The following is a 14702-nucleotide window of genomic DNA, read 5'->3' as shown; positions in this document are numbered from 1 at the left end:
AATCCGTTTCTTCCAGTTATCCTGGCGACAACTTGCCATTTCTATTCTCCAACTTTGTGTTCGTCCGCCGTGAAACTATGGCTGTCTTCGTAACATCATATGTAGATTTTCGATCCACCTGGCATTTCTTGTCGACTTCATCCTGTTCAGTCTTAGGATAGGATAAATATGTTTATCTCTCTTCTGAGAGCTCAGTCTTAATTTTTGAGAATTGCTCTTCCGTTTGTTCTCCTGGTCTACGGCATGATCCGTAGCCTTTCTGATTTCCATGATGAAATCAATATTATTGTTGCTGGTTTCTGGTGGACGCGTCAGTGCTTCAATTAATTTAAGCGAACACTCAGTATCCGCTAAAATTAATGTTTTTTCTGCCTTTTGGCGTTTCAATAAAACCGAGAATGAACTAGATGTGTTACATTCAGCTGGAGTCTTTGAGAATTCTTTCTCTTTTTTAGAAATCAAAGTTTTTGAGACTTTTTCCTCGTGAACTTTTTCTGAAGCAATCTCTTTTTGCTTTTGAGCTTTACCAGAATGTTTATTATTATCAACTTTAACAAAGGGTCTTTTAATTTTGTTTCCCTTTTCAAAGTTCCAAATTCCAGTGCGTGTCTTTTGAGAGTTCGTAGACAAGCTATCAACGATTTTACGTTTATTTAGGCAAACAACTTGTTTTATTACCATGCTCTTCGTTTTATTATTTACCACACTTTCCTTAGTGAGAGTGTGAACTCCTTGTGAGTTTTTACAGATCGTCTTCTCACCGACTTCGATCTGTTGCTTAATTGCAAGTTTCTCCCTTACAATTTCAAAACTGTCTTTGTCCCTATCCGGCGGACTTATTTGATCAAAACTGAGACCATCTGTGGTTTCTTGATTAGTCGAGCATATTACTGTAGCTCTACCTTCGGAGTTCCTTCTTAGGCGAGGAGGAAAATGTTTTGGCGGTTGCCTTGTACGCCGCATTCTTTGCATTTCAACTTGTGGTTTCAACCAATCGTTTAATTCGCTTAAGTTCTTGACTTCGTTTTCTTTAGTTTCCTTAGCCCACGTGATTTGTAAACTAAGGGATAATTTGCTCTACCAATTGAGGATCATCTAAATAGCAATAATTCTTTGATGCATTGATGTCCGAAACTAGATCATCCAAAGTATTCGAACAATCCGTTAAGATTGCTGCACTACATGTAGACAGATCCATTAGAATCTGCTTTTTCTCAAAAACTGCAGCTTCACTGAATCGGTTAGCTGCTTTAATTGTTTCGAAGCATCCTTCAAAATACTTCAGTTCTTGATCCGTACTTTCAGGATCGAACGTACCTTCCTCGGTCGTTTCTGTACAGATTTGCTTCGGCCTTTGCCGTTCGTTGGCTGTCCAGCTTACAACAGGTACTTGTGTTTCATTTGCGAAACTCATATCGTCCGTTGGTTCAACTTTGTTTTCCTTAGATGAACTCATTAATTCCCCCATACCATCTCTATGGCTTTCAGGAATCCTCGATTTGCAATCGTCAGATTTCAGCTGCGTTGCTTCTTTTTGCAACTTGGCACGTAGGTCTTCAATTAATGCACATTTGATACAGATCCAGCGTCCTGCATCGGTTGGCATATTTATTAATTGTGCGCAAACCAGGTGGAAATACCTGTCGCACTCATCACATTGGACCATGCTGTCCGTGATGTCCTTTCCAGTACATAAACGACACCTGCCGTTGGGGTTTTTCATGAAGAAATCCATAACTTTTGTTGACGTGTTATTTTACAGGGGAATTTGCCTTTACTCCTAATCCTGCTGGTAATAGTTTCGATCCCTATGATCGGTAATGGTGAAAACTTTAACCGTCCTTGGCGAACCTTGATACTGTTTCCAATACTTAGTGGCCCATGTTCTCTTGACTTGACCTTATAATTTACATGTCGGTCCTCCTTTTAGTTCCGATTTATGTCCAAATGTGGCCGCTGCAGTGAAATACCCAAAATCGATTCCAAGTCCTGCAGGCCTTTAGTGGTTTCCTTGGTTAGCGGTGCTTGGCTTGCTTTATTGTGCCAACCTTGCCAGGGCAAGTTCGTCCTACCTGGTCTTTAGAAATGTAAACGATTACAGCTTGGTTCGACTCATGCACCTTCCAGCATTGGACAAAAGGTAGGAGTCAAAATGACTACTTGTCAAGCATAGCTACCAATACCCCCCCCCCCCCCCTTCCTTTCCGCTCTTCCCCCTCCTTCACCAAAATTTTCATTTCTTTCCCCTACCGTCCCTTCATCAATTGTAGAACCATCGTTTAAAAAAAAATATTAATATATGTATGACCTCATTCCAAGGTCAAGACTAAAAATCTTGAGATTAGTCTATGTAAACGCTGTTTTAAAATCGTGCTGATCTTGCCAGAGGAATATCTTTCGTCCTTCCTGGTCTTTTTAAAAAATGTAGGCACTCTCCTTTCTAAAGTGCTACAGGATTTTATCGTGCTGACTGATAATACTTGCCAGGGGAATCTCGTCCGTCCTCCCCGGTCTTTAAATGTCAAAACTCCTCTCTGAACGTATTGACCTTGCCAGGGGAATATCTTGGTCCTTCCTGGTCTTTAGAAATGTGAGCACTTCCTTAAAAATCGTGCTGATCTTGCCAGGGGAGTCTTTCGTCCTTCCTGGTCTTTTTAAAAAATGTGAACACTTCCTCTCTGGAGTGACACCAAAATGTTACGGCTGGCTGGCTCGGAGGTCGGTTCCTCTCTGGAGCCACCAAAATTACACCGCTAAGGGTAAAGCAATGAGCGCAATCAAACCTACTTCTTTGAAAGGATGCACCCTTGAAATATTTTCGTTAAACCTTCAAACCAAGGTCCTTCTCTTATTCGGAAGGCTTAGTAAGAAAGTGGAGAATAATCAAAAGGATCGTTCGGATGAGAAGCTTTACTGCTGGTCTGAGTTTGCACTAGTTTATTTTTTCGTAAAATAACTATTGGACTATTTTTGGGGAAGCACAACTGACTTTTTAGATCAACGCCACACATATTGGCACTTCCGGTGTCGTTGAGACAGTAAAAGCCGAAAGATATTTGAAAATATATACCTAAAAAATCTTTATTCTTAGAACCAATCATCAACTTTGTAAGATGCGATCTACGCCCTTGCCCACGGCTTGCTGCACGCTGTCGTACCCGTCCGCTTTCAGTAGCTCCTCAAGTTCCTGTTTGACTCGTATCACAATCGGTGGTCCATGGTAAATAAACGCCGTATATAGTTGAACCGCGCTGGCACCGGCCAGAATTTTATTGTACGCATCGCGACCGCTGAAAATCCCTCCAACGCCGATGATGGGAATCTTTCCCTCGGTCCATTTGTACACCTTGGCCACCAGTTGGGTAGATCTTTGGAACAATGGCTGCCCACTCAAGCCGCCCAGCTGGCCGGCATTGATGCTCTTCAGACTAGATGGCCTTTCGATGGTTGTATTCGATACGATTAGCCCGTCGACGGCACATGCTTTGCTGCATACAACTGTGACTATCTCCTGGATGTCTTCGTCGGACAAGTCCGGTGCCAGTTTCACCATAATAGGTCGTTGTTCTGCCAGCGGCAGGGAACTCCGTGCCTTCAGGACTTCACTCAACAATACGAAAAGCGTACTTTTGTTTTGCATAGTCCTCAAACCGGGCGTATTCGGGCTACTTATATTGATAACGAGATAATCAGCTAAGCCACTAAATCGTTTCACTCCTTTCACGTAATCGCGGATCGCATCCTTTGAAAGTTTATTCTTTCCTAAATTAATTCCTAAAGCAACATCTTCGCCACACTTTTGACGAGCTTCTTTCAGCCGCTCGTAAACCACTTTGTGGCCCTCACTATTAAATCCGTATCTGGAAAAAAAAAAATTGGTGATATGAAACAATATAATGGTAACAGAACACGTTCAGTCTCCACACATACCTATTGACAATCGCCTTATCCTCTTTCAGACGAAACACTCGCGGTCCCGGGTTTCCCGGCTGCGGCTGGGGCGTAACCGATCCGACCTCCACAAAGCCGAACCCAAGCAAATGCAGTCCACAGACCGCTTCGCCCTGTTTGTCAAACCCGGCAGCGATACCGACCGGATTGCGCAGAACCATATTCATCAGCTGGGTGCGCAGAACGCCGGGATCTTGATATCCGGGTCGAATCAATCCCAGCTTCAGGCCGAACACCGCCAGATGATGAGCAGTTTCCGGCGGAGCGAGCCGAACGATCGGCATGAAAATGTTTTCGTAGAACCTTTCATTTCCCTTGTACAGGCAGGTGATGCTAAAGGTTGCTGCTCCGAGCGCTGTTACCTTCAATAGAGAGCGAACTGGATTCATGATTGAGCAGTGTGATTGAGCTGGCTGTGGAGAATAATCAAAAGGATCGTTCGGATGAGAAGCTTTACTGCTGGTCTGATTTTGCACTAGTTTATTTTTTCGTAAAGCTGATCTATTTATACGTAGTTAGGTAAATTCAATTATTCTAAATCCTTATGGCTAATTGGAGTGAAAGTGATAACTTTGGTTTTTCCTATCTTTCGATACAAATTCAAATCATTTGATCCAGGTGTGGTGAAAGAGATAGAGAAGTGGGAAATTATTTACCGACTGATTCCCTGAACTGTACCTGGTTGGTTGGTATTTCCATTTTCGTGCATTCATTGTTAAAGGGCGTAGACAATTTTACCTAATGAATAATACGAAATTATTTACTCTGCCTGTTCCTTCCGCTAGTCAAAACAAAGGTTACTTTCTCCCGGCTTATCTTTGACGCTACCTGGGGCGGGGGTAAAGTGTGTTCGGACCGTTCGGACCCTGCCTGATAAACATGGTAAGTGCATATACACGTGGTACACTGTAACTACCTATGCAGCCTAATCACCAAAGGGGTCTTGCTCAGATACCTGGTTTTGGATTATGGTTTGTTTTGTTGATCCTTTCTTCTAATCTTTCTACAATTCGTACAAGCAGGTACTGAAAATACACGATTTATGAACCTACTTTTCAAAACCTTCTTTAGTTACAGAAAATAAAATGAATTTGGGATTTGATTAAATAATCTAATAAACGTTTAATTAGATGCGTCCGTTACAACAGGCTTTGTCTTAGGACGGCAAGTCACTTAAGTAAGTAAGTATTTCAATTAAACTTTTTATACGACTCACGAATGTTCAATTGCTGGGGCACCACGATTCATGAAATCATTTAAGTAGAGCTTTTGGGGTCCAAGCTCCGAAAATATTACCAGCTTCAATTCTAAGTATTTAAAAGTAGAGTTAGTATTTCATCCGCAGTTATTTGAGTACTTATAAATATTGAACTGTCAGCTTAAGCTCCATACTTATGTCGAATTTGTTTATTCAATCCGGGTTGACACTGGATGAATTTTATCTGTCAGATAGGAGCAAATGAATACAAAAAGTTCATCCAGTTCTGTTATGGTATTTGCTAGCCCCTCGTACAAGTCAGCCATTTTTATACCAATCTTATAGCAACTGATTATTCTTGAACATTCATGTATTCTGTATCAGTACTTTGATGTGAATAGACCATCTTAATAAAGCTCTGTTTTAATCGTTCGATCGCGTTTTACTAAATCTAAAACATGGTGTCAGAAGTTCGCGTGTGCTTCTAGAAGTTGATTTCGGCGTCATTTGAAGAAAATCGCGAAACAAACTTGTGAAAACACGGAATTTCGGTAGTGACTTTGAAAAAACATTAAGTGCGCAATTGTAGACGCCATTTTGTTTTTCGACTCGAAGTGAAAAAGTAGTTTGGAGTGCCTCATAAAAATGGATCCAAACCAGTTTAAAATGTTTCTGGAGCACCAGACAAATTTGTTTTCGCAGCTGCTCCAAGGTATGCAAGCTTCAAGCAAGCAGACTGCCGCACAAGTGCAGACGCAGGCTCAATCAGCAGTGCAAAGACCGAGCGCATCCAGTATCCAGGTACCGCAGCCATCGCCGCTAGTTGTAGAAGGTGACATGCGTGAGAATTTTGAATTCTTTCAAAAAAGCTGGAAGGATTACGCGAAAGCTATCGGTATGGACCGGTGGCCAGTCGAGGAAAATTCGCAAAAGGTCAGTTTTTTATTATCAGTGATTGGAGAAACTGCGCGTAAGAAGTACTTTAATTTCGAATTGACGGAAGCAGAGAAGGCCAACCCAGAAGCCGCACTGGAGGCAATTCGTTCAAAAGTGGTTACTAAACGGAATATTATAGTCGATCGGCTTGACTTTTTCTCTGCCGTTCAGAATACGAATGAGTGTATCGACGACTATGTGTCTCGATTAAAGAATCTTGCTAAAATAGCGCAACTCGGACAGCTGGAGACTGATTTGATTACCTATAAGGTCGTTACTTCCAATAAATGGAAAAAAATGCGAGCAAAGTTGTTGGGCATTGAAGATGTTACGCTGTTGAAGGCGATAGACACGTGCCGCACAGAAGAAATAACATCCATTCGCTGTCCAGAACTCTTCACCGAAACATTAGATGTGGAGGTAAATAAAATCGAAAAAAAGAAAACTCGTCTACGGAAGCAAGCTCAGCGCTGCAAGTTTTGTGGGGACAAACATGATTTTACGAAAGGTTCGTGCCCTGCGTTAGGAAAGCGATGCCACCGCTGCAAGGGTAAAAATCACTTTGAGCGAGTGTGCAAGGCTAGTAACACGTCGAGAAACCGCAGAACGAAGAGGGTAAATGAAGTAAAAGATGAATTCGAGCAAAGTGCGTCTAGTGAAAATGATACATCTTCCAACGAGAGTGACACCGAATGCGAAATCGGGAAGATATGCGACAATTCTAACAAAGGAGGAAGTGTTTTAGCAGAACTGGATTTAAAATTTTCCCAGAAATGGAAAAAGGTTCAGTGTGAGGTAGATACCGGTGCGAACACAAGTTTGATTGGTGTGGACTGGTTGAAGAAACTTAGTGAATCTGAAAATGTGAAAATACAGCCGTCTACACTTCGTCTTCAAAGTTTTGGAGGTTCTCCAATTAACGTGCTGGGTCAGGTAAAAATCCCTTGTCGCAGAAAGGGTCGTAGATTCCGATTAGTTCTGCAAGTCGTAGATGTAAATCATCGTCCACTGCTTTCAGCAAAAGCGTCACGAATGCTAGGCTTCGTAAAATTTTGCAAATCGGTTGTATTCGGTAGTGCCAATGCCAATCTGTCATCAGAAGAATTATTTAAAGTTTACAGAATTGAAGCACGGAAAGTAGTTGAGAAGTATAGCGAACTTTTCCGCGGTTACGGCAAATTTGCTGGAACAGTATCACTTGAAGTAGACTCTAACGTTGTTCCATCAATCCAGTCTCCACGCCGTGTGCCAATCGCCATGCGGGATAAGCTACAGAAAGAGCTAGAGTCATTGGAGAATGATGGGATAATTGTCAAGGAAAAAATGCACACAGAATGGGTAAGCAACATAGTTATCGTTCAGCGGGCAGGACCTGAATCAGAAAACATCAGAATCTGTCTTGATCCAATTCCTCTCAACAAAGCGTTGAAGAGACCCAACCTTCAGTTTAATACGCTAGATGAAATACTCCCTGAACTAGGTAAAGCAAAAGTATTCTCCACCGTGGATGCCAAAAAAGGTTTTTGGCATGTTGAGCTAGACGAAAACAGTAGTAAACTCACCACATTTTGGACACCGTTTGGACGATACCGTTGGACGCGCTTGCCATTCGGTATTTCGTCAGCTCCAGAGATTTTTCAGATGAAGCTTCAAGAAGTAATTCAAGGTTTAAGTGGTGTCGAATGCCTAGCAGATGACCTGCTGGTATTTGGAAGTGGTGATACTCTCAAGGAAGCTCTTGAAAATCACAATAAGTGTTTACAGAAACTGTTCCAACGTCTCGCGGAACAAAACGTTAAACTAAACAAATCGAAACTGAAGCTTTGCCAATCGTCGGTAAAGTTCTACGGTCACGTACTAACAGACAATGGTCTACAGCCAGACGAATCAAAAATTTCCACTATCCAACATTTTCCCGTTCCCCTGAATCGCAAAGAAGTACATCGTTTCGTCGGTATGGTGAATTACCTGAGCAGGTACATTCCAAACCTGAGTGCTAACTTGACTAATCTTCGTAAACTGATATCGGAATCGGTTACCTGGAGTTGGGGGAAAGCAGAAGACGACGAATTTGAATGCGTTAAACGCCTTGTGTCAGATGTTAAAACGTTGCGGTACTACAATCCAAAAGCCCCACTGGTTATCGAATGCGACGCTAGTTGCTTTGGACTTGGAGTTGCGGTATATCAAAATGAAGGTGTGATTGGATACGCTTCGAGGACACTCACACCTACTGAACGTAACTATGCACAAATTGAAAAGGAGCTGCTCGCAATCTTATTTGCCTGTGTTCGCTTCGATCAACTCGTAGTGGGAAATCCGAAGGTAACTATTAAAACCGACCATAAACCTCTAATCAACGTATTTCGCAAACCATTATTATCAGCACCAAGACGACTTCAACATATGTTGCTCAACTTGCAACGTTATAATTTGGAAATTAAATTTGTTACGGGCAAGGACAATGTTGTGGCCGATACGTTGTCTCGAGCGCCGTTCGACGACAAAGAACTGAAAAAGGACTTCAAAAAGCTTAATATATACAAAGTGTTTCACGATGTTGAGGACATACAACTTTCACGTTTCTTGAATGTCTCCGATAGTTGTCTAGCTGAAATAAAAAAAGAAACGGAACAAGACTATACTCTACAAATGGTTGCAGAGTTTGTGCGACGAGGATGGCCCAAGTCCATGGTTCATCTTCCTGATGCAACTAAAATTTATTTTAACTGTCGCAGCGAATTGTCTACTCAGGACGGCATAGTTTTTCGAGACGATCGTATAGTTGTTCCCTACAAGATACGAAGAAAACTAATCGAAAAATGTCATACTAGTCACAACGGAACTGAAGCAACGTTGAAGTTGGCCAGAGCAAATCTCTTTTGGCCAGGAATGAGCAGCCAGATCAAAGATTGGGTCAAACAATGCAACGTGTGTGCTAAGTATGCTGCATCACAGCCTAATCCTCCAATGTTGAGCCATGGAATACCGGTCTATCCATTCCAACTTGTTTCAATGGACGTCTTTTTCTGTGAATATCAAGGAAAAAATCAGAAATTCTTGGTAACAGTCGACCATTACTCCGACTTCTTCGAAGTTGACATTTTAAAAGATCTAACACCTGAATCAGTCATCGCTGCCTGCAGAAAAAATTTTGCCCGTCACGGTAAACCACAACGAATTCTTACTGACAATGCTACGAATTTTATAAACCAGAAAATGGCAAGTTTTACAGCTGAATGGGACATAGAACACATCACGTCAGCACCACACCACCAGCAAGCAAATGGTAAGTCCGAGGCAGCAGTAAAGATCGCAAAACGTTTGCTGAAAAAGGCAGCAGACACAAACACGGATTTCTGGTTTGCACTTTTGCACTGGCGAAATATTCCTAACAACGTCGGCTCAAGTCCAGTGGCACGTCTGTTTTCCCGATCTACACGCTGTGGAATTCCTACTTCAGCAGCTAAATTACTCCCGAAAGTTGTTGAAAATGTACCCGCTTCAATCGAGAACAACAGAAGGAAAACTAAACTGCACTACGATAAGAAAACACGAAACCTACCTATTCTACAAACTGGCTCACCAGTTTTTGTTCAACTCAATCCTGAGACATCAAAGCTGTGGACTCCGGGGAAAATTACATCTTGCCTAAACGATCGATCTTATGTGGTACAAGTAGATGGAGCAAACTATCGCCGAAGCCTGAAACACCTTAAGCCGCGTAAGGAACCTGATACGTCGCCCGACCGTTCTTCGCCGAAGAAAAGTTTTTTTGTACAACCGGGAGAAAATCTAAACCGTAGTGATTCTTCCTGTGTAAACAACAATTTGGACTTATCGCCGGACTTTCAAATGGATGTTTTGCACTCGTCGCCTGCTTCGATGGATTATCTGCCGTGTCAGTCACCAAGGTTGCCAAATATTCCGAATCTTGCTCCGAATGTATCTGCTACTGCGCCATCTGGATGTCAATCGCCAAAACCTGTTTCTGAACAACGGGAATGCAGACCAAAAAGAGCGTCACGTTTACCAGTTAAATTTAATGATTATCAAGTTGAGTTCAAATAGCTTTTTCTTAGAGTAGGGAGGATGTTATGGTATTTGCTAGCCCCTCGTACAAGTCAGCCATTTTTATACCAATCTTATAGCAACTGATTATTCTTGAACATTCATGTATTCTGTATCAGTACTTTGATGTGAATAGACCATCTTAATAAAGCTCTGTTTTAATCGTTCGATCGCGTTTTACTAAATCTAAAACAAGTTCCAATCCGGATTGAATAAACAAATTCGACATTAGTTTACTTGAGTGACGACAGTCCGTTATCGATCCTGCGCCGAATGAGTTATGGTCCTCCAGTACTCAATCCTGGGCTACATTTCTTCAAACCCCTCGAACACCAACTGAACGTGCATCATCCTCGATAGCGCACATCTATCAGTGCGATGTCTACTCCGAAGTCTACGGTCTCTTCTTGATTCTCTGCTTAAAATAATTTTGGCTACTCTTTCGTCGAGCATTCTCGACGCATATTTGCATTCAGCTTAACAGCATATTTGCATTCTTAATACAGCTCATGGTTCAGGCGTCTGTGTAACACTCCATTTTGGATTCTGCAAAATTTTACGCTAAAACCCCAAGCATTCGTCGATCAGCTTCTTTTAGCGTCCATGATTCTTGTACGTAAAAAGCCACCGAAAGGATTAGTGTTCTCTAGAGCGTCAGTTTTATGCGAATTTGCAAGCAAAATATATTCAGTTCCTCTTCGGCACCAACACCATTTGGATTTACGCACCATGTACTTCGTTTTGGCGGTGTTAATGGTAAGTCCCAATTTCTCAATAAATGACCTAAGGCTTCTTTCCCTGCTCTACTTTTGATTTCGGTGATATCGACGTTATTCGCAAAATCAAAAAGCATGTGAGGTCTCATCTGCTATTCGACACAGAATTTTTACCCATCCAGCGTCACACGAATCAACGTAACTAGTTCTATGAGAAAACCATGTTCTAGCGTTAACTGTCACAGCTTATTTCGTTTGACTGAATCGTATGCCGCCTTGAAATCCATAAAAATATGATGAGTCAGCAAGTTGTACTCCCGGAACTCGTCAGTTACTAGACGCAGGGTAAATATCTGATCCATCGAGAAGCGACTCACATGAAAACCAACTTGTGTTACACTTCGAAATTATGCCGACAAAATGCGCTCAATTTTCCCACAGTGCAGTCGCTGTAAGTACGCAGCCCGCACGTCTGTAGTAAAAGAACTACGGAAAAATTATACCAGCTCTCCAAAAGAGATCACTTAGAAAGCGCTCTCAATGCTAAACTACCTAACACATTCGCAAGAGCAGATCAGTTTCCGGCGAAGCACGAAGTGGAATAGTCACCACTCCAGCGACGTGTCTTAATTTTGGATTTATTCCGCTTCCGCGTAACCGCTTCTCGCGTAAATATTATTCTGCTTTATTAAATCTGTGATATTGAGTGCGGAAAACCACATCTTCCTAACGGACGCATTAGGATACGCACCGGTGTAAGCATAACAGGTAGCTACCCTGATTAATTATCGCCGAATTAGTAATGGTAACTATATTACTATTTAGAATTACCAGCCTGCTGAGTGAGGAGAAGACACTCACGATCAATCTCAATTATCACACGGAGTCATCGACGGGAAAATTCATGCGATCAAAGGTAAACCAATGACAAACACGCGGTAACACAGCCCTAACGTAAATCTAATTGGCAGCCTGAAGTGTGAAGTACACGACTTGAACCATCCAAACAGCAAGGCAAAGCATAGGTGACAAACATCGATCCAGGATCCACTCGTAGATATATGGTGCGCCCGATCGAAGCAGTACCGTTATCAATAACAACGACAAGCCCTCAAAAGAGGTAAACGGCAACGCAATTTGACATGTGATGTGACGTAGACAATGGTGCTTATTACCAATCTCACTTCACGGTGAAATCAACGTGAAGTGAATTCGACCCTATTCCGAAAGTCACGCAAGTGAGATGAAAAGTGAGAAGACACACCTCCCGTGAAAACAGGGTTATTCCCAAAATCATGCGACCAGCGTGGAATCGAAAAAAACGACGTTTCGCGTGAAAACATTTCACTTTGTTTTTGGGTGGTGAAATGATTCCACGAAAAGAGGTAAGTTTTATTTATCAATTACTAGCTGACCCGACAAACTTCGTATTGCCACAAATTAACCTGTGTTGTACATAAATCATGAATCTCGGATGATCTTTGTCACAATCTCGAGTTTTGCAAGCCCCCCAGTGTGCGGCGCTTCCGACGGCGGGTCACCGGCAACACTCGCGACCGGCTCGTCCTGAATGATCTAGTGTTACTATAGATAGTTTTTGTGGTCTTGTTATTGATTAACGTTTTATGGAAGAGTCTCGAATTTTTCGAGTTGGATTAGTTTTTGAGTTTCGCAAAAATTTCTGTTTTATTTGTGTGAGAGTCCATATCCCCCTACCACAGGGGTGAGAGGTCTCTAACTATCATAAAATAAATTCAAGACTCAAAAATCTCCTACATGCTAAATTTGGTTCCATTTGCTTATTTCCATTCTCACTTCACGGTGAAATAAATTTCACTTCCACACTCACGTCACTTTTTTTGGCCTATTCCCGATTCCACGTAGAGTGAAGTGAAAAAAATTTCATTCGTGAAGTGAGATTGGCAGTGAAATGAGTTGCATAATAACCCCATTGACAAGATTGACGGAATAGCGTCGGATTGTTTTATTTGCCTACTCATGTGAAGTTATGCAATAAAATCTACAGTCTCTCATCAATGGTCCGTGGAGCAAAAGGGATGCCCTTCTTATTTCCCTTTCCGGACGGACGGCTAGCGCTAGTAGAGCAGTGCAGCAGCGCACACATTGGTGCCATATTTCCATCTGTATTTTGATTTTCGCCTGGCCAGCTGGGACTTGAATTTAGACATCAGATTGGACTTGAAATTATACTGTCCAGACGAGTTGTATTTTGCGGGACTGAACCGGATTTTGAAGGTTCCGGTTTGTGACGGATTACCAAGTGTCACGGAAATTGTCCCGCATTGATTAATTTCTTTATCGTGTCAGTTAAATTATTGAAACGCTACTGTGAGTTATACGAACTTTTCAAAAGATTCTCTATATACGAATTATTGTTGAAGTAAGTTCATTTAACTTAAAAATTTATGTAATTTTATATTAAACTGCATCTAAATAAATTTGTTATGTACTACTGATCCAATTTAGCACATAATCCATTCAATATGTTCCGCTGTCATCGTCGTCAGCATCAGAGAACCAGGGTGGCTAATCAAGCAGTCGTTTCCATTCAACTCGATCTTGGGTCACTCGTCGCGGTTTTCTCCGGCGTCCTAGAAGTCGCAAGTCGCTTTCGACATGGTCGAGCCATCTTGTATGTTGGGTCCCTCTGTTCCTGGTGCCGTAGCATACTAAAGGGTTTGTTTCGTTCTACTTGCCATGGCCTACCGAATTTCGACAGATGTACGACAGGAATCTCCAAGCAATACCTGTAGCTCATGATTCAAACGCCTCCGACCTACGTTACTCTTCGCTTTCAGTTGGTATAACACCAAATATCCGTAGCCCCTTCCGCTCGAACACGGCAAAAATGTGTATGTCCAGCGGGAGCAGCGTCATAGTTTCAAGTCAAAAAAGAACTATCGATCTAATGAGGCTGATCTTATTATTTCCGCAATAATAACGTTTTCATAATCGACCAGTTGTACTTTGATCTTACTGCCGATTTGTCCGATGACTTCCGTTTGGCAGCCGCTTTCGCCGTTGAGACAAGTGGCACGTGAATCACGAATTTTCATCAGTCATCACCGGGCTTTTGGGACAAAACTTATTAAGCTCGTCCACTGCAGCTACCATATTAAAGTTTCCATAGTCAACGTACGACACCAAATAGAATTGTAAATCCTTTGTAGAGCACTTGACATTCCAGCAAGCTGAGACTGTCTTTGCTACCGTTGCCGTTCGTCGCAGCCGCTGCTAGCGTATTTACTCTTGATCCGAAGCGAAGCATTCTTTTTAAACTAACCAGAGTCGTCGATGGCTGGCAAAGGGTGAACATGTGCATTCCATAACCTCTGTTCATTAACTCCTATTCCTACCTCCACGAGGTGCCGGCTGGGGTACGCAACTTCGGTTGTCGTATGCTAACAGAAAGAGGGCACAGTGGCTCCCGCCCACATTAAGATGGCAGCCCCATCAGCGGGATAAGGACCTTAGGTTAACAGCCTACTGTACCAGAAAATAAAAAAGTTACCGAAAATGAAAGAAGAAATCTCTCTGGATTATTGGCAACGACCTTTAGCATGAAAACACGGACACGAATCGGAACATGGAATATACTGACCCTTGCCCAGCAGGGTAAGCTGGCGCAACTCGCAAGGGAAGCTAGCCGCCTGAAGCTTGAAATCCTGGGGCTGAGCGAGGTTCGCTGGCCGGGTACTGGCGAACATAGGACATCATCCGGGCAAGTCTTGCTCTACTCTGGCATACGAGGTGAAAATGCTACTCGAGAAACAGGAGTTGGATTCCTACTGAGCCCAGGGGCACATGCG

General features: G+C 42.4%; 2 protein-coding genes and 1 long non-coding RNA gene across 3 annotated transcripts; 2 read left to right on the top strand and 1 right to left on the bottom strand.

Moving 5' to 3' along the window:
• Positions 1-3100: 3100 nt before the first annotated feature.
• LOC128744247 (dihydroorotate dehydrogenase (quinone), mitochondrial-like) lies at positions 3101-4650 on the bottom strand. Its single transcript, XM_053841102.1, has 3 exons — positions 4630-4650; positions 3931-4364; positions 3101-3860 (listed from the first exon to the last, which is right to left on the bottom strand). The coding sequence occupies exons 1-3, from the start codon at positions 4648-4650 to the stop codon at positions 3101-3103; spliced, it is 1215 nt and encodes a 404-aa protein (XP_053697077.1).
• A 1144-nt stretch (positions 4651-5794) lies between these two features.
• Positions 5795-10156, top strand: LOC128744244 (uncharacterized protein K02A2.6-like). The gene has a single exon (XM_053841100.1). The coding sequence runs from the start codon at positions 5795-5797 to the stop codon at positions 10154-10156; it is 4362 nt and encodes a 1453-aa protein (XP_053697075.1).
• Positions 10157-11570: 1414 nt separating this feature from the next.
• LOC128744670 (uncharacterized) lies at positions 11571-11971 on the top strand. Its single transcript, XR_008412405.1, has 3 exons — positions 11571-11640; positions 11698-11788; positions 11844-11971. It is a non-coding gene; the product is annotated as an uncharacterized LOC128744670 (long non-coding RNA).
• Positions 11972-14702: the final 2731 nt, after the last annotated feature.

The sequence above is a fragment of the Sabethes cyaneus genome, chromosome 3, assembly GCF_943734655.1.
Source record: "Sabethes cyaneus chromosome 3, idSabCyanKW18_F2, whole genome shotgun sequence".
NCBI lineage: Eukaryota > Metazoa > Arthropoda > Insecta > Diptera > Culicidae > Sabethes > Sabethes cyaneus.
This window is presented reverse-complemented; position numbering and strand designations above follow the sequence as displayed.